Raw genomic sequence first — 17,231 nt, 5'->3', positions numbered from 1 at the left:
TTACTCCATTTATTTAAGTCTTTTTTTTAAATAAAATTTACTTGTTAAAGTACTTTTATTCCGACATACTTTTTACTTTGACTTAAGTATTTTTGTTCTGAAGGAAGTCAAAGACATATGTTTACATCAAAACAAAATTCAAATGAAAAGGAGCAGAGAGAAACAAATCTTTGAATTTCTGACCTTTTTCAAAGTGAAAACTACGGAAGAGGATTAGGGCCAATGAAGAAAAAAAAAAAACACTTAGACTCCATCATGAAATTTCCGTTGAGCCTCTCTAAACTCAAAACCTAGGCCAGGGACGTGCTCTCAGAGTAGCCAAGTGAGGCAGTGCCACCCCCTTCTGTCCCTTGTGTGCATATATATATATATATATAAAAGATAATATAACCTATGGTTATATTATCTTCCGTTTTCATTCTATGATCCATGCTTCACATTAATTTTCTTTTGCAATCCAATATTTACCATTTTTTTCATCATTAAAATAGTTAGTTGCATGGGCATAGATCCTATTCAAATATATGGGCACACAATACAATACATCAATACAGCCTGTTTATATAGCGCTTTCACAACAGCTGCAGCTGTAACAAAGCACTTAACAAAACAGTTACTGAGTGAAGACAAGTATTATAAACATTCCATGCCTCCAGTGATTAGCACTCAATGATGGCCGACTCAGGCAGTGGGCATGTGACAGTGCTGGTTGCCTTTCGATCGACAATCAACCTGTTTTATCACACATCCACTGCACAGGCTGGCGTTCAACAGTCTGTCTAATATATTAAATGAATGTGAGTGACATACTTAGCCACTTTTAGGCCAGAAAAGCAACTGTGCAGGCTGGAGTCAAGAAAGTACATTAACTCTGCCAACATGTGGAAATGCTGTGCTCCATTGGTGCAATGGGTAGAAGGCCATCGACATCCATACTGTAACCACTAGAGAAGCCTTGGCTGGTTGAGGACCTGCAGAATCGGCAGTCCACGAGATCTCTTCCACTCACTTGTATTGAGCCAGCATGTTTGGCGCCAATAAATTCATCACCGCATCATTTGACAAGGTTTGATATGTTAGAAACATCAGACATGCAGTTATATTCAAGACATCTATGAAATGTCGTAATTGGGTCTTTCATGAAAAATTAAATACACAGGGAAGACAAAATGCTTTTTTTTTTTTTTTTTTAGAGAAACCATCAATCCATCCATTTACTGAACCGCTTATCAGGCCCGCCCCAAAAAAACAACTCTTGTTTTTCTTGCTATCACATTGTTGAACAGTATGGAATTGACTGACGCATAATTAACGGCTTTGAAAGCATATTCAAAAATTCAAACATATTTCAATGAAGGGCTAAATTTAAATATAGACTAATCTTCTATTTTGCAAACCTATTTTTTATCCGACTCCAGAGGAATCGTGCTTCATCAGGCATGAACACGTCAGTGACCTAAGAAAGCGCGCAGTGGATTCGCAAACTCCACAAAGGTCGGCCAGAGCCCGGATTCAGAACCACTTTTGAGCAGTTGCACCATTATCTCAAGTCTCCTCTGTGAAGTGAAAATAACGTCTTGTGAATTTGACAGTCACGAAGAAAAGTCTTGCAAAAAACCCTGTAAGTTTGAATGAAAAAGACCACTAGTTTAAAATGACAACCTCAAAAATGAAACTAACTGAACACGGTTTGTCTTGCGTCTTGCTGCCCTTGCCAGTTCATTCGTTTCAAAATGACTTATTGTCATTGACTTAGTGAAATAGAACAGAAAAACTGAAGCAGAAAAACAGGTCGAGCAGGAGATCTAAACCAATATTTATTTACTGCACTTGAAATTCATACGACTCGACAAACAGCTGCTGAACTACAGGAGAAGAAAATTGCACAAAAGACTGTTAATGACCGTTAGATTTTGAGCTGATCGCTTTCAATAAACTGAACTGAAGAAGAATTCATTCGAAGCAAGGCAAGCAAATAGTGCAGTTCTTAATAATGTCCACAAGGTGGTAGCTACATCTCAAAAGTGACTAAGACGCAGACTGACGTAAACACTTACGTAAGTACGTACGTACGACGTAATAGGAAGTAAACCGGGGCGCGTTGTATCTTTCAACGAGTAAATACCAAACGTGTCACGATTCATTAAAATTAATTGGTGCCGCGACATGAACGTGACTGACCCCAGGAGAAGGGAGGTATGCGTTTAACTCACCATGACGGCGAACTACCCCACGCCTCTGTACGATCACGCCGGACGCGGAGACTTCAGCCAAGTTTACGAGCCGTCGGAGGATTCCTTCCTGCTCATTGATGCGCTGGAAAAGGATGCTCGCAAGCTCCAGCACATGAGGTGACACACACACACACACACACAAATGGTCTCACAAATGCTACTAAACTGCTCTCATACACAATGAAACTTTCACGCACCCCTACTAAAACACATAAAAATACTGCCACAAAATGTGCTACTGAATTACTCTCACACACGTTATTGAAATGCTATCACACCCACTCTAGTGGAACACTACCAAAACACTCTTTCACCATGTGCTCTTACACACAAATTAAAGGCTCACAAACATGCTACTGAATTACTCTCACGCACATGTGATTGAAATACTATCACACACTACACCACTGATATGCCCACAAACACATACTACTGAGAAATTCTCACACACCACTGAAACGCGCCCCCTCACACACCTCAGTGAAACTCTCACACCTTACTGAATTGCTCCCACATACACCCCCGAAACGTGTATCTTCCTAAGAATATAAGTGTATTTCAGTATCATGTATGGAAGATTTCAGTTTTGTGTTTATGTGCGTGTGTGCATGGCAATCTTGAATTATGTCCCTGACTGTCACTCATATAACCAGTTTTGGAGTGAAATTTCAGGATTAACCTAAAATCAATGTTAATTTGACCTCCAAACTTTTAAATTTGTTGTTACTGTTGCCATTTCCACAAAAAGAACACTGAACAACTGCTCAAAGTTTAGATAAGGTTCAGTCAAGTTCGCCTGCAAAGGCATTTCAGTTTACCGCTGAAGTTTCACCCGAAAGCTGAATATTGCAAAATATTTGAAGAATGTCCATTGCAGTACGCTTGTCACCATTGTCAGCAGGCCGTGTGTGTGCGTGGAGGTCGGTAGCGGCTCCGGAGTGGTGTCCGCGTTCCTCGCGTCCCTGCTGGGACCCTCTGCGATTTACTTGTGAGTGTCTCAACATTGTCGTCGCGTCTGCTCCCCTCCATGTGACCAAGAGTGTGTTTACAAGTTGTACAGACGTGAATCGTGCGGCAGCGCTGTGCACCGCCAGGACGGCGTCACGCAACACCGTGTCGTTGGAGCCCATCATCACAGACCTGGTCAGGCGCTGCTTTACCTGCATACGGCTCAACTTCAAATCTTGAGTTGCCCGCTTCACCATTGCTCTTGCTTTAGGTGGAAAGTCTCCTGCCCCGGTTGAGTGGACAAGTGGATGTGCTCCTGTTTAACCCTCCATATGTGGTCACACCATCCAGTGAGGTGGCTCTCCCCCTTAAAGTTAAGATGTCACCCAAGTGAGATCATGGAGGAGTTAAGTTGGGGGGGTTTGTGCGTGTATGTGTCATCAAGGTGGGCAGCAAAGGCATCGAAGCTGCTTGGGCCGGTGGGAGACGAGGCCGTGAGGTCACCAACAGATTTCTACCAATCGTATCCCAGTTGCTGTCCAGTCGAGGGCTGTTCTACTTGGTCACCATAGCAGAGAATGATCCAGGTGCCTGGGTTGTTTTTTTTTCACTGCTGAGTTGGCAAGGGGGGAGGGGTGCTCTGTCCCAGGTCACTGTGGAGCCAAGGCACACATTTTACATGAGGCAAAAAAAAACAGAATATGTAACTGGCAGAAAGATGAACGATTTATTTGTCACAACACAACTGTTCACTTGTGTTATATTTGTTTGGGAATTTGCATTTATAGTTTTTAAAATTTATTTATTTACTTTTAATTAGTTTTCAGCATGGGATTGTTCGTACAATAGTTTTTTTCTAAAATGCTTTTTTTTAAGGTTTTATTTGTTTTAGCTTTAGTCTTGTTGTGTGCAAGATAAAAATCTACCTCAAAGGCTCATATATTAAATTGCCAAAGATGAAAATTGACATTTTTGCTAATATCATAGTTTTGTAAACAGAAAATGTAGTTGTTAGTTTTCGTTTTTTAAACACTTTTTTTGTAATCAGTTTGTTTTATAACGTAAACTAAAATGCCCTTGTTATTCACACCCATGAGAAATTTTAGTGGTTTCCGTGATCCTTTCATATTTTTGCTGCTGACTCACTTGATTGAAATCATCCCATTTATTTTCACCCGTTGTTCCTTCAAATCCTAGAGGAGATCATCCAGACACTGAGTGGATACGGCCTGCAGGGAAAGCCACACCTGTCGACCAGAGCTGGAAACGAGAGGCTCACAGTCCTGTGCTTCCATTGGTGCAAACATGCATGAAATTAGTGGGTCAATGTCACTGTCAAGTGTCCTGATCAGAATCACAGTCATCATGAAAATGTAACAGAATCATGACACTGAGTTCTCAAGAGTGGCCAAACATTGGCACAATACCAGTAAAATGTGACATCGTATTGTTTTCTTAATTTTAAAGTTAGACCGTTTTTTCCCATGTACGGTAGATGATTTTCACATCCAACATGCTCTTCTTAAATGATGCATCTTTTTTATGGTTTCATCGTTGACAAGTTATGATCAAATGTGTTTTTTTTTTGCATATGTTCCTGAAATGTTTAAGGGGTTAGCATGTCGGCCTGACAGTGCAGAGGTTGTGGGTTCGATCCCGGCTGCGGCCTTCCTGTTTAGAGTTTACATGTTCTCCCCGTGCCTGCGTGGGTTTTCTCCGGGTACGCTGGTTTCCTTCCAGGTTTCAAAAACATGCGTGAAAGGTTAATGGAACACTCTTAATTGTCCCTCGGTGTGAGCGCGGATGGTTGTTTGTCTCTGTGTGCCCTGCGATTGGCTGGCAACTGGTTCAGGGTGTCCCCCGCCTACTGCCCGAATACAGCTGGGATAGGCTCCAGCACGCTCCGCCACCCTTGTGAGGATAGGCAGATCTGAAAATGGATGGATGGATCTTCCTGAAATTGCTGACCATCCTGTTATGGGGTAACCGCCCCTTTAAGAAACCAATTTCAATGACATTATGGCCAGCATTTTCTTTCTTTAAAGGTGGCTGTAGCAGTGGATAGTTACCGAATCAATCGTAAAGCATTTTCATCTTGCTTATAGTTGGACAAGCTTAAAATGTGATGTATTGATATGCAAACCTTTAAGAAATTTGAAATGTGTAAAACATTACTTCAGCTTGCTAACTGAATCATGTTGCTCAGTGAAGGGCCACCATGTGCTCATTAAATATCAGCAAAAATTGCTTTCAGTCAATTCAAAGTGTGGGAGCTTGACCAATATGCATTTCAAACAGCCTAAGAAATTAACATAAACATCAAGTTCAATGGGAATATTAACTTCTTGGGGGTAAAATGGAGAAATGTCAACTCTGCTCAATGAGTGCACATCGCACAACCGTCATTGGTTGGAACAATGGTTCCTTTACATTACGGCAAGTCTTTCTATACTTATGTCTTTGTTTATCGTAGTTGCTCGTTATTGCTTGTTACTACCAGAGACAAATTCCTTGTGTTTTACATTCTTGTACTTATTTCACATTGTTATATTGACTCGACTTCAGGGGTCACCCACAAGGATGCCCGCAGGCACCAGGGAGCCGTCACGCCCTCAAGCAAACATTCACCATTCATGCAAATCTGGAATGTTTATTTCCCCAAAGGCCCTACTTTGCTACAGTGTCATACTACACTTTTACTTCACTGTATTAGTACTACTGCTGCAAATTGGACCGGCGGATGACGCGTCCGTCCTCACTAAGGTGGATGGCCCCACTGGCGACCAGCTCCATAGCCGCCGGGAAGGCCCTGTGCTCGGCCTCTTTGATTCTGTCCGCCAGACTTTCCTCTGTGTCGCCGCTCAACACTGGTACAGCCTCCTGCACAATGATGGCCCCTGCGTCCACCTCCTCCTGACAGACAAATGAGAAGTTTCGTCTTGGCTTTGGTGGCGTGCTGATGTTCGGATGACAACGTGGCCGACTTACTGCAACAAAGTGTACTGTGCAGCCGCTGACCCGCACCCCGGCCTGGAGAGCTTGCTTTTGGGCGTTCACGCCCTTGAAGGAGGGCAGCAGGGAGGGATGGATGTTCAAAAGTTTACCTAAGATGAGACGATTTTTAAAAAAATAAAAATCTCAAGATTGATATCATTAGTTCTTCAACTCACTGTTCCATTTCTTGACGAAAGACCCTGTGAGGATTCGCATGAATCCAGCGAGACACACCAACTCCACCCCAAATTCTTCCAGCACGCGGTCAATTGTGCCGTCAAACTCAGCTCGGCTCCCGTATAGTTTGTGGTCCACCACCTAGTTTTAATCACACACACAGCATCACTGTCAGATGGAAAGCTCATGTGACCAAATAGGTTAATTTCCTAATTTATAATAATCACAAATCAATACCATTCGTCTGTCCCCACACCATCTGTTATTTTTTACACATTATGGACCAATTAGAGGTGTCGAAAATAGCTTGAAAACAAATCTATTTACTCTTGGATGCGTAAGTGTTGTAAAACTCATTCTGCGGGAGCCATGTGGCATCATGAGGGCTCAAGACTGAAAGTCTGGACTCTTTTTTTGTTTTTATAAGACAAGTGAAAAAAAATAGCTACTGTAGGTTACAAACCTTTGAATGTCAATGATTTTAAATGCAGGTTAAAAACGTTCCTTCCCCCCCATGCCTTTGATCAAGGTCCTTTCGACATTTTTGAATCTTTTTTTTCTTTTTGTAATTTTAGAAAATAACTTTTTTTCAGTGTATATGTTTTTAAAGTCTTCTGTTAATATGATTAAATGTTAACGTACATTCTTTTAGTAATTTCCTTTCATTTTCTCTGCTTTGCATCTGAATGTCGTTCGAGGTTGGTTGTCAATCCTTTTAGTTGGTGTGTCTTTGCTTGTGTGAAGCACATTGAGTTGCCTTGTGTACGAAACGTGCTTCAAAAAGCTGACTTGCCTTTTCTTTTTTTTCTGAATAGTAGCGATTTTAGAGATGCGAGCATTATGTAAACATCTGTATTTGTAATTACAGAAACTCTTAAAAGACAAGTACCCGTGTCTGGATGCCAGCCAATGCCGCTCTCTTGAGACCCTGAACCCCGGGCTTGTTGGAGATGACAACCACAATCTCTGCGCAGCTAGATGGGCGCTTGGCCTGATCGATCAGGGCTTGAAGATTGGTCCCTGGAGGAAACAAGCGAACCAGAGTTTGTAGTCTGTGCCATTTTAGGAACCCACTTCATGAAATAATAAACAAGCAAACCTGTGCCTGAGATGAGAACCCCAACCTTGGTCCTCTTGTGAGGAATGCCGCTATCACAAAGACAACTGCCATTCTTGGAGGCTGGACCAGTGTTTAACAGGCTGTGTTTCAGATTTCGGACCACCACAGACTCAGAACCTGCAGTACCACATTGAAATTGCAAGTGTGTATTGTGTGCGACTCCCACATGGAGGTTCCGGACGCTTGTTGTCTCACCAGGTGGCTTGTGAGCGAGCGCACCCACGATCCAGGCCTCTTCGTGGGCTTGCAGCTGCCGCAAGACCCTTTGAGCGTCCACGGGGGCGACCACCAGCACCGCACCCAAGCCGCAATTGAAGGTGCGGGTCATTTCACGCTCACTCAGGCCACCCTCCATCTGCAGCCAGGAAAACACTGGAGGGATGCTCCAACGAGATGCATCTGAAAAGAAAAAGCATGTGTAAATATCAATCAATTCCAGTCATTCAAAATGTAATTACCACTAAATCTATGGTAGAGGAAGTTAAAATGGAAGAAAATGAGTGCCACTTGGACTAGAAGGCCTGTTCTATATCTGAATTAAATTTCAGAGAGGAAAAAAAAAAAAGTAATGTGAACGATTACTGACATAGCGCATGTGTCCCATGACTCGATTCCATGTAACGTGTGCCTCACCTAAATCGACAGCCAGCTCCTGGGGCAGAACCCGAGGGATGTTTTCCAAAAGTCCTCCTCCAGTGATGTGAGCGTATGCTTTGACAGCACCGCTCCGCAGGATTGGAAGGAGCAGACGACTATAGATCTTAGTTGGCGTCAGCAAAACCTCCCCTGGAGGTCATTGTGAAAATAAGCAAGAAGTTACACCGAGTCCCCGCGTACAAACTACACTTGCAATCAAACAGATTATTATATATTTTTATCTTTATTATATTTATACAGGTATATTATTGTATAACAAATAATTATATATGACAGAAACTAATTGTTAGCTTTTGTGCCAATGAAATTGCCTATTGTACGTTAGCATAGGGGAGTGGAGGCTACGTGGTTACTACAATACAATAATACAAGACATGTCATTTTCTTTATTTTATTTAGTTTGATAATAACCTTCAGCTGAGAGTGCAATAAACATCTTTAAGCCTTGTTTTTTAAATAATGTATAATGATTGCCTCTGCCAAAGTGAAAAAACAAGTGAATGAATACATTTGTCCAATCGACAGCTCTTATCTCAAAAAAATAAATTGTGTGTGTGTTACTTGTATCTCAGGGCACAACCATATAACAATCAGCCCCACACTTACCAACAGTCTGTCCTGGGTTACCAAAAGGTGCCGGTGAGCTGTAGCTAAGACACGTTCGCTCCAAGACCTTGCGGACCAGGCTGAAGCCGTTGCTATGGATACCAGAGGACGCCATGCCGATCAAGAGGTCTCCTTCAGTGATGTCCGCCAGCCGAGGCAGCAGGGCTCCCCGCTCCACTGCTCCCACACAGAACCCAGCAAGATCGTATTCCCCCGCGACGTAGACTCCAGGCATTTCTGCCGTCTCTCCACCTGCACATTCACAAAGATTGGTGGGTCGATACGGCAGCGCAGTACGCCGGAAATTTTGACGGCGGTGTCTCCCCTTACCCAGCAGAGCACAACCGGCCATCTCGCACGCTTTGGCGATTCCCGCGACAACCGTGGCCGTCACATCTACGTCCAGCCTGCCGCATGAGAAGTAGTCGAGGAAGAAGAGCGGCTCGGCACCCTGAGCCAGCACGTCGTTCACACACATGGCCACCAGGTCCTGACCCAAGCTTCCATGCTGCCCACACGCTTGAGCAATCTGAAAGAGGCCGAGCGCTTTTTCAATCAAACAACGGCAAAAAGAAAATCATTTGACACTTTCATTCCAAATACGAACAAAAAAATAAATAAATAAAAAGGTTTTATATTTTCTTTTGGCGGCTAGAAGAAAAATAAATCATTTAAAAAATATCAGCACCTTACTACATGATTGAGATGACACTTGATGTTTAAAAAGGGTGTGATAAGAGAAAACACGGGGAGAAGTTTCACTTTTTTAAAGGGGGACTCGCATCAAGCAGATTCACCCTCCTGTTTCAGCCTTCTCATGAGGCTGACGTTTTACTCCGCAGCGCCCCATTCAATTGTCAACATCACGTGACCAAACACGGAAAACAGGTGAGCCGTGATGTTTGCAATGCGAGCCAGAGGACATTTGGTTAAGTGGATTAATCGGATTAACTCTTCTTTTGTGAATGTAATATTGATCAGAATACAGTGTTTAGGTCAACGGCAAAGTTGTTCTTATTTTAACTTGAGGGCTACTTTAAAGTAACACACTCTTCAAACGTTTAAGGACATTGGGTTGATACTTTTGGGATTATTTCCTAAGTAAAGCGAAATGTCCCAATTGCAAATTACAACCGTCAAAGTTACACAACTGCACGCCCACGTTAAAGTAATCATCAGCTAATTCAATATATCTGAACACTGCTAAATAGAAAGTATTGCGGTCCCTACGCAGGTGTTCAAGACAGAAGGAATAGACTGTAGACACAGCTTCTTAGGCCCTTCCAATGGCTTTGTTGAACAAACAGTGACAAAATACAGTCAACACAACAGCACATTCTTAGACGACCTGCTGATGGGCCTCAACTGTCGCTTTCACTGAACACAAGAGTGGCTAATATTTAGGAGGTTAAACAGCCAGGCAATTCTACATAATCGCTCAACAGGTTAGGCCCACACACATTCAACGTGACAGATAGTACAGTGTAGAATGTGAGGATGGCAAACCCAAGTGCACAAAAACGATACTTAAACCTCACAGGCGTTATGCAGAATAGCAAAAGTATGGTATGGTGCATAAAGTTTGAAAATGTATATAAAAAGGAATGGCAATGGCTAAATCACACCTTAAGTTTGGTCCCGACTCCATCCGTTCCAGATACCAGGATCGGGTCGATAAACCCTGCTGCTTTAAGGTCAAAGAGTCCAGCAAAACCTCCCAGCTCAGCATTACATCCTGGTGAAGAGAAATAGGTGAGAACGCATATTTTCCACATATGGAAAAAAGATTGCTTTCAAATGTCAAGTTACCCGGACGGGAAGTTGCCCTGGCCAGAGGCTTGATTCTATCCACAAGTTTATTGCCAGCGGTGATGTCTACGCCGCTGTCTTTATAGGTCAGGCCTCTGTCAGAGACACGGTCAAATCACTATGCGGGCTGTCATTGCACACCTCTCACCTAAGAATGCTTCTTTTTGTGTTGGAAATCATAAAATTATCAGTGATGGTCATTCCAAGTGAAGAAGCAACAACGAGATCATCCAAAATTCATTTATTTATAAAACAAGCCAGCAACCGTACAGAAGATGGAATGTTTAGAGCCGCATTCAAACACACCTGCGTTGCTTGAAATGGGCAATGGCCTTGTGGCCGATGTCGCGGCGGTACACGGCACCGGGGAACCCCACAGCCGCCACGCCCTGATTGGCTGCCTGCAGCGCGGCCTCCAGAGACGGCCTGACCGCCGTGACGGTCAGCACGCGGCCACCGCTGGAGACCACTTGCTTATCCTTCAGGGCTGTGCCTGCATGGAACACCTGAATCCCCTTGTCCTCAACCTGGGACAGACCTGAGGAGTACAGGATGGAAGAATAGGAGGCAAGTTTAGCCTGAGTTGTTAGTGGAAGTGAAGGAGAGTCTTCACAAGCGGTGCATTTTTCGCCCAAGTGAAATCATTTGTACAAAATTGAAATGTTTCCGCATCATAGCTTGTGGTATGTTCAGTTTAAACTCGGACGTCTGCAGACTCAGGTCAACTAGTGGAGCCCGGGTTTCAAAGCAAACATGGTGAAGTGGCATTTAGCTGTTATGCCGCACGCAAATAGAACAAGTATCCATCGGAAGGGAAGTCAGGCCCAAGTACAAATGCTTTTAAATCCTGTTTGAATTTTTAAGTTTATTTCATTCCTTTGCTTTTAAATGTCTTTAAATCTTTTGGCTGCAAATGTGCTTAGATGTTGTCAACGTATGTTGATTTTAGTCATTTTGATAAGCGACTTTTGTTTTTGGCTCTGCGAATGACTTCAGTTGTTCTGTTTGTTAATCTGAATAACTCCTAATATGTTATGTGAACATACCAGGCAGGTTCTCAGTTAAGTTGTTTATGCGTCTTCTAACGTGAGCATATCGTACACTTTTTCAGCCTATTGTTCTCTGTATTTTTATTTTCATTTGCCTTTCAAGATGACATGATTGTTCTTGGTGTTGGATTTTATCAAATAAATTTGGTGCAACTTGTACGAAGGAGCGAATTATGGTCCAGAAAATACGGTCCTACTATATAACTTTATTAGTACCCCAACCACTTACCAGTGAGAACCACCCCTTTGCTGTAGGCGCCAGGATAACCGGAACTCGCCATCACCACCGTAACGGCAGATTTGTCCTGGTGCCACTCGGGGGGGCTGGAGGCCAGCTTGCTGTTGATGGTGTTCAAAATGACCTCGTACAAGTCGCTCTTTAGCAAAGGAAGCAAGACCTGACACTCCGGGTCTCCAAAGCGACAGTTGAACTCCAGAACTCTGAGACCCTGCTGCGTCAACATCAACCCGGCGTACAGAACTCCTGGAGAGTCACATCATAATGATGTTGATGGCAGCCTATCAATCGCAAACTAAGTTTGGTATCAAATCTACACTCGCCAACGTAAGGAGTTCCCTCTTGCTTCATCCCGTCCACAGTCTTCTGAAGCACAGACTCTCGGATCTGGACCAGCAGCTCCTCGCTCACCTGAAAAGCAAATTCTTGAGCAGTCTCTGGACACGTCACACAAACATGGCTTTGCATTTTAGGTCACTGAGATTTAACGTTTGGGAAACGTCTGCCAAAATAGACTCGGCATTTCAGTATGGCAGGCCAAATCCTTTTTTTGTCTGTTTGTTTTTTGTTGCATATGTTTTTCCATCATCATACCTGAGGAGTGGGACAGTAGGCTCCCATGCCACCTGTGTTTGGCCCCCGATCGCCATCTTGCAGACGTTTATGATCCTGTGCTGGAGGCATCGGCGACACCGAGGAGCCATCGGTGAAGCACAGACACTGCAAGTGCAATGCGTTTTGTTCTCTTTCAGGACATGAAATTTGATCATTAGACAATGACATGAGTTTTAGTTTAAAAATCAGGTGCAGCTGGAGGTTCATTGTCTCCCATTATCCCAAAATGGAATGTCTTGTTGGAGTAAAACAAGCGCAGGGCTCCGATGACAACAACCACATTCAGCGAAATGCTTGCACATTTTATGCCAATCTATTAAAATATTGCTTTACTGGATGTGAAACAGGTCCATGACACAAAAAAAAAAAAAAAAAAAAAAAACACTTGGGGACCGCTGTTGTGTTTGCTACTTTAGCTGTGCGAGAACTCACAGATACTTCCTCTCCCTCTAGAAGCTCCTCCACCACCACTGTGTCGCCTGCAGCCCCAAATGCCCGGTCCTGACAATTCAAGAGTGGAAAAACAAAATGAAAGATTACAATAATCCACTCAACATTGCTCATCGCACATCCAACGCAACTCACCTTCATGATGTCCATCACAGCCCGACAGGCCTCCTCTTGGTCCTGTGCCACAATAACTCCTTTGCCTGCCGCCAAGCCACTGGCCTTCACAACCAGCGCCGGAAAGTCTGCCCTGGGAGACGAAAAAAAGAGAGAGAGAGAGAGAAAGAGAGAGCGAGAGAGAGAGAAAGAGAAAAAAACTTTTTTTGGTACTCTTTAACTGTCCCGGCTTAACAATCAAGGCTTTTCTGTGCCCATCCCCCACAAAAAAAAAACCCAAACAAAAAAAACGTAGACTACTTCTGTTTGGTTTCCCTGTTGACATTTTTTCACGTCAACTGCGCTCCAAGAGTTAAAGGCAGAGGTCGAGGCAGTAAAAATTTACTTTTAGAAAATCAGGTGTACTGACGTGCGGATGTAGTTGCATGCCTCCTCAGCGTCGGTAAAAGAGCCGTAGCGTGCTGTGGGGATGCCATGGCGCTCCATGAAGGCCTTGGAGAAGCTCTTGCTGGCCTCCAACTGGGCGGCTTTCGCAGATGGGCCAAAACACCGCACTCCTGCCGCCATCAAGTCGTCCACGATACCTAGGTCGGAAAGCATGGCCGATGGTGAGGCTAAGGAGCACTAGCGGTAGACTTGAACAGAAACGCTCAACTTACCTGCTGCGAGCGGAACCTCAGGCCCAACCACCACCAGCCCCACGTGATGGTCCTTACAAAATTGAGCCAATATGGCGTGGTTATTCACTGACACCTCTGTAGATGAGAATGAGCATTTGATTACATCACCGTTTAGGCAATGCCCGCACAAATATATGGTTGAACATGTGCTTTTTTTTTTTTAAGCTTTGATTTTGAGGTAAAAAGGTTCAAAACTTTTGAACAACTCCAGTCAGATTTTACTTTGTGTAAAGCGTAGTTCAGTGACAAAAAAAAAGTGTTCTGTGAAAAAAGTCTTTTTTTTTTTTAGCTTGCTTCCTGTGGAAGACATCACAGTGTGCGCCGTTATTCCAGCTGATTTTTTTTGTTTGTTTTTGTTGATTTTATACATGTGCAATTCATCACCCAAGTGCTCACCAGTTCATGGATTTATTTTTTTTTTTTCACAATGTCTAAGGGTATGAATGAATCTTAATTAGATGGTTATGTGGGAACGGCGTGAAGAGGAACTGGTCATGGCTATTTTTCACCCCTCAAAAAACATTCACGCACGAATGACTACACGCATTTCTGTCAAGTTGTTTATCTCTGCAGGTGAGACACAAGTGCAGTGTCCAAGACGGTAACACAAAAACCGTCACTTTTCGATTATAACAGCCTTCTACCTCAGCTCAAAACCTGATTTATGGAGCTACGCTTAATTCAACTATTAGTTGTTTTTCCCACGTGCTAAACTGTTCCACTGGTCACCGGAGAGATGAGTTCAATAAACCAGCGAATCGGGCACTGCTTGAGGGTCATGGATGGAAACAAAATTGGACATTACACTAAATTGCAACACCACAACAAAATGACTTGAAAACTATCGGATATTTTGTATCTTTCCCCCTGCACTGGATATGTGAGTTGTATTGTCTTTTTATTTATCTTTAATATACTTTGTTTTTTACATGCCTGGTTAAAAAAAAAAGATTATTATTATGGAAAAGAGATAAGTGAAAAATTCCCATTCATTGAATGCAATTGGAAATAAAAATACTACCTGTACATTGGGATGTATAATATATTCTTCAAAGGAACTAAAGTTACATTTACCCGAGTTGCAAATTTTGCCGCAGTTGACCGTCCCAGCATTTCCTGGCGCCACCAGGACTTGCTGGATGTGCTGCGACTGGGCCAGCTTCCACGCCAGTGCATGCTCCCTCCCTCCTCCGCCAACCACCAGCACCCGTTCAGCCATGGCACCTGCGAGATGGGAGAATGACCTTTCACCACTCCGCGTCGTCAAATTACACAAACTGGTTGGAACAAAAGGTCAAGCGGCGAGGAAGCGCTGACCTTTTCAAACAACTCCAGTCTTATATTATCACACTTAGAGATGGGCCCAATCAGGCAGAACAAAAACACAAAGCAAAATGACAAGCACCTTCCCAGGCGTATAAGCTTATACGACTTTATTAAAGAAAACTGGAGTAAACATTTTGGATTTGTTTTCTTGACTTAGTATTAGTTTGTTGCATCCTGGTGTTGATAATTCATTAAGTAGCAAAGTGCTGACAGTCACAATGATTAGGACCCTTGTGACATTTGTGTGCCACCATGTGATCTCATCACTGGAAGGCTCCGATTAGACTGATGCAATTTGTCTTCCTTATCCGGAACACAACAATTTCAGGCTTTGTGTGTATCAGTGTGTACCGATCACACCCATCAACCGAAAAGTCAAAATTGTGGGGTCAGAGTTCATCCCAGGTTGACTACTCCAGACATTCGGATTTAAACACACACACACACACACACACACACACACACACACACACACACACACACACACACACAAGAGTGGTAGTAAATATGGATTACAAATATGGATTTTCTACTACTTACTTTGTAAAAATAGGCTTCTCAATGTTTTAACTGCCATATATGTCGACAAGACATAAATAGCAAGAGGTAAATGACTAAATTTCACCATGGTTGATCCTTTGATTAAGATCTTCGGGTCATGTAAGGGAGAGAAGCGACACGGAGGAATGTGAACCAGGGAGCATTCGTGTGAATGGCACAACACATTCAGAGAAGCAGGATATTGCCAACAATTACCTTATTTCAGAGAATTGTGAGAAGTTGCTGCCACTTCATATTGTCTTGACAAATTGTTTTGATAGCAAAAAAAACAAAAATTGTGCCGATGATAGTTAGCTCTTAGTTTAAAAAAAGAAGAAAAATAAAACATATTTTCAGATCTCTTGAATATCAATAATAGTATACATTCATTTTTCTATTTAAGCAGATTTCAGAGTCTATACTTTTACCGAAGTGCAGACGTTGAAGAAGTTTAGCTTTCATCAGTCTTGTTTTAACTGTATATCGACTACGTAGAGTGAGACATGTTGCCATGTGTACTGAACAAAAGAATTGAACATCAAAAAACCATCACACAGCAAAATAAGAAGTCACTTAATCTCTCTACTGTTAGTTTGCATTAAATGTTTCTATGCTTGCAAAAGAATATGTTAGAAGGCAACTTGTTACATTCCAGAATCATAGTAACACTAACCTGAGGATTTGTAATAAAGCTGGAATTAGCCAGATCCCAGTCGGGAGGCGGATACGTCTTCTCTGCTTTCAGCGGCCAGAAGACTTGAAGAAGAAGAAAAAAAGACCAGGCACGGCACGCACAATGAGACACACAAACATTAAATGGACGCAAACTCAAAACACGCGCACATACACATCTTCACACCACGTGGATCCCGTTTGTGACAAGGATGTACTTTGCCGTGCTAAATGCTAATACAAGTTGCATAAAGTTCTCTAGAGGCAACGAACGACTGTGCAAAAAGCTCCATGGTTGCTATCGATTGTTGCTTCATAAAACGTTTAGCATCTTACCTTCAAACTGCGTCTAAACTGGCGTTTAGGAAGAGTTCTCCAACTTCCTCGGGGTGTAACAAAGTAATGCATCACGGGACTTGTAGTTCATCACAGATTTTAGGCTGGATAGATAGATAGATAGATAGATAGATAGATAGATAGATAGATAGATAGATAGATAGATAGATAGATAGATAGATAGATAGATAGATAGATAATGCTTAGTTAATGGTATTGAAGGCGAGTTTTGTGTTCCGGAGACAAAGCAGAAGGTAATTGGTATTAGTGCATCTGTTATCTTGTACCATTGAAGTGACTTCTGAATCTGACTTTTCATTTTGTCAGTAAAAATAGTCAATATATTGTGACATTCACATTCACTACGTGTTACAAAAAACTAGTCTGATATACTGAAATGTTTTTTTGTAATTCAAATTAAAATATGGTGCGGCAAATATTTTTTAAGATTAAAAATGATTTTGTTCTCTTGTAACACATTACCATTTCAATCAAGGATGGAATAAAAATAGCCAATACGGAAAAATATGTTTTAACTGGAATTTAAGTACTGCGACATCCTGTAGCATTCTTATTTTAACACTTAAATATTCGATTGACATTCATTTTTCAAACAAAAATAGCCAATAACTGTATAATGTAACATTCGACTTTAAAAATGTTAAA

The 17,231-nt window shown here is 42.4% G+C and overlaps 2 protein-coding genes across 6 annotated transcripts; one reads left to right on the top strand and one right to left on the bottom strand.

Annotated features, from left to right (window-relative positions):
• Nucleotides 1–2,059: 2,059 nt before the first annotated feature.
• On the top strand, nt 2,060–4,710 carry hemk2 (HemK methyltransferase 2, ETF1 glutamine and histone H4 lysine). Of its 2 annotated transcripts, none has more exons than XM_019891525.1 (6): nt 2,060–2,351; nt 3,136–3,222; nt 3,287–3,377; nt 3,454–3,537; nt 3,628–3,769; nt 4,380–4,710. In XM_019891525.1, exons 1-6 carry the CDS (start codon nt 2,215–2,217, stop codon nt 4,493–4,495), a joined length of 657 nt encoding a protein of 218 aa, XP_019747084.1. In that variant the 5' UTR covers nt 2,060–2,214; the 3' UTR covers nt 4,496–4,710. The 2 variants fall into 2 exon arrangements, with proteins under 2 accessions (XP_019747084.1, XP_019747083.1); XM_019891524.1 differs by having other exon boundaries at nt 3,133–3,222.
• Nucleotides 4,711–5,223: 513 nt separating this feature from the next.
• Nucleotides 5,224–16,646, bottom strand: gart (phosphoribosylglycinamide formyltransferase). Of its 4 annotated transcripts, XM_019891522.1 has the most exons (22): nt 16,566–16,646; nt 16,231–16,313; nt 14,766–14,915; nt 13,671–13,766; nt 13,421–13,595; nt 13,033–13,144; nt 12,880–12,948; nt 12,427–12,552; nt 12,156–12,243; nt 11,824–12,078; nt 10,852–11,083; nt 10,546–10,640; nt 10,362–10,471; nt 9,067–9,265; nt 8,737–8,988; nt 8,107–8,259; nt 7,669–7,872; nt 7,453–7,590; nt 7,243–7,373; nt 6,353–6,494; nt 6,171–6,286; nt 5,224–6,095 (listed from the first exon to the last, which is right to left on the bottom strand). In XM_019891522.1, exons 3-22 carry the CDS (start codon nt 14,908–14,910, stop codon nt 5,898–5,900), a joined length of 3,036 nt encoding a protein of 1,011 aa, XP_019747081.1. In that variant the 5' UTR covers nt 14,911–14,915; nt 16,231–16,313; nt 16,566–16,646; the 3' UTR covers nt 5,224–5,897. The 4 variants fall into 4 exon arrangements, with proteins under 4 accessions (XP_019747081.1, XP_019747079.1, XP_019747080.1 ...); XM_019891520.1 differs by having other exon boundaries at nt 5,224–6,286; XM_019891521.1 differs by lacking the exon at nt 16,566–16,646 and adding an exon at nt 16,405–16,559 and having other exon boundaries at nt 5,224–6,286.
• Between the last annotated feature and the right edge of the window lie 585 nt (nt 16,647–17,231).

The sequence above is a fragment of the Hippocampus comes genome, unplaced genomic scaffold (genome assembly GCF_001891065.2).
Source record: "Hippocampus comes isolate QL1 unplaced genomic scaffold, H_comes_QL1_v1.1 scaffold174, whole genome shotgun sequence".
NCBI classification, from domain to species: domain Eukaryota; kingdom Metazoa; phylum Chordata; class Actinopteri; order Syngnathiformes; family Syngnathidae; genus Hippocampus; species Hippocampus comes.
Note: the sequence above shows the minus strand (reverse complement) of the source record. Positions and strands in the feature narration are given on the sequence as shown.

Excerpts from the sequence above, each read along its gene's own strand:
- gart (XM_019891520.1), bottom strand. The coding sequence starts at position 14,910 with ATGGCTGAACGGGTGCTGGTGGTTGGCGGAGGAGGGAGGGAGCATGCA. Across the intron at positions 7,873-8,106 it reads GGAGCTGGCTGTCGATTTAG|ATGCATCTCGTTGGAGCATC; the intron begins GTGAGGCACACG and ends TTTTCTTTTCAG. Across the intron at positions 7,374-7,452 it reads GGTTCTCATCTCAGGCACAG|GGACCAATCTTCAAGCCCTG; the intron begins GTTTGCTTGTTT and ends TGTTTCCTCCAG.
- hemk2 (XM_019891524.1), top strand. The coding sequence starts at position 2,215 with ATGACGGCGAACTACCCCACGCCTCTGTACGATCACGCCGGACGCGGA. Across the intron at positions 3,223-3,286 it reads GGACCCTCTGCGATTTACTT|TTGTACAGACGTGAATCGTG; the intron begins GTGAGTGTCTCA and ends TGTGTTTACAAG. Across the intron at positions 3,378-3,453 it reads AGCCCATCATCACAGACCTG|GTGGAAAGTCTCCTGCCCCG; the intron begins GTCAGGCGCTGC and ends CTCTTGCTTTAG.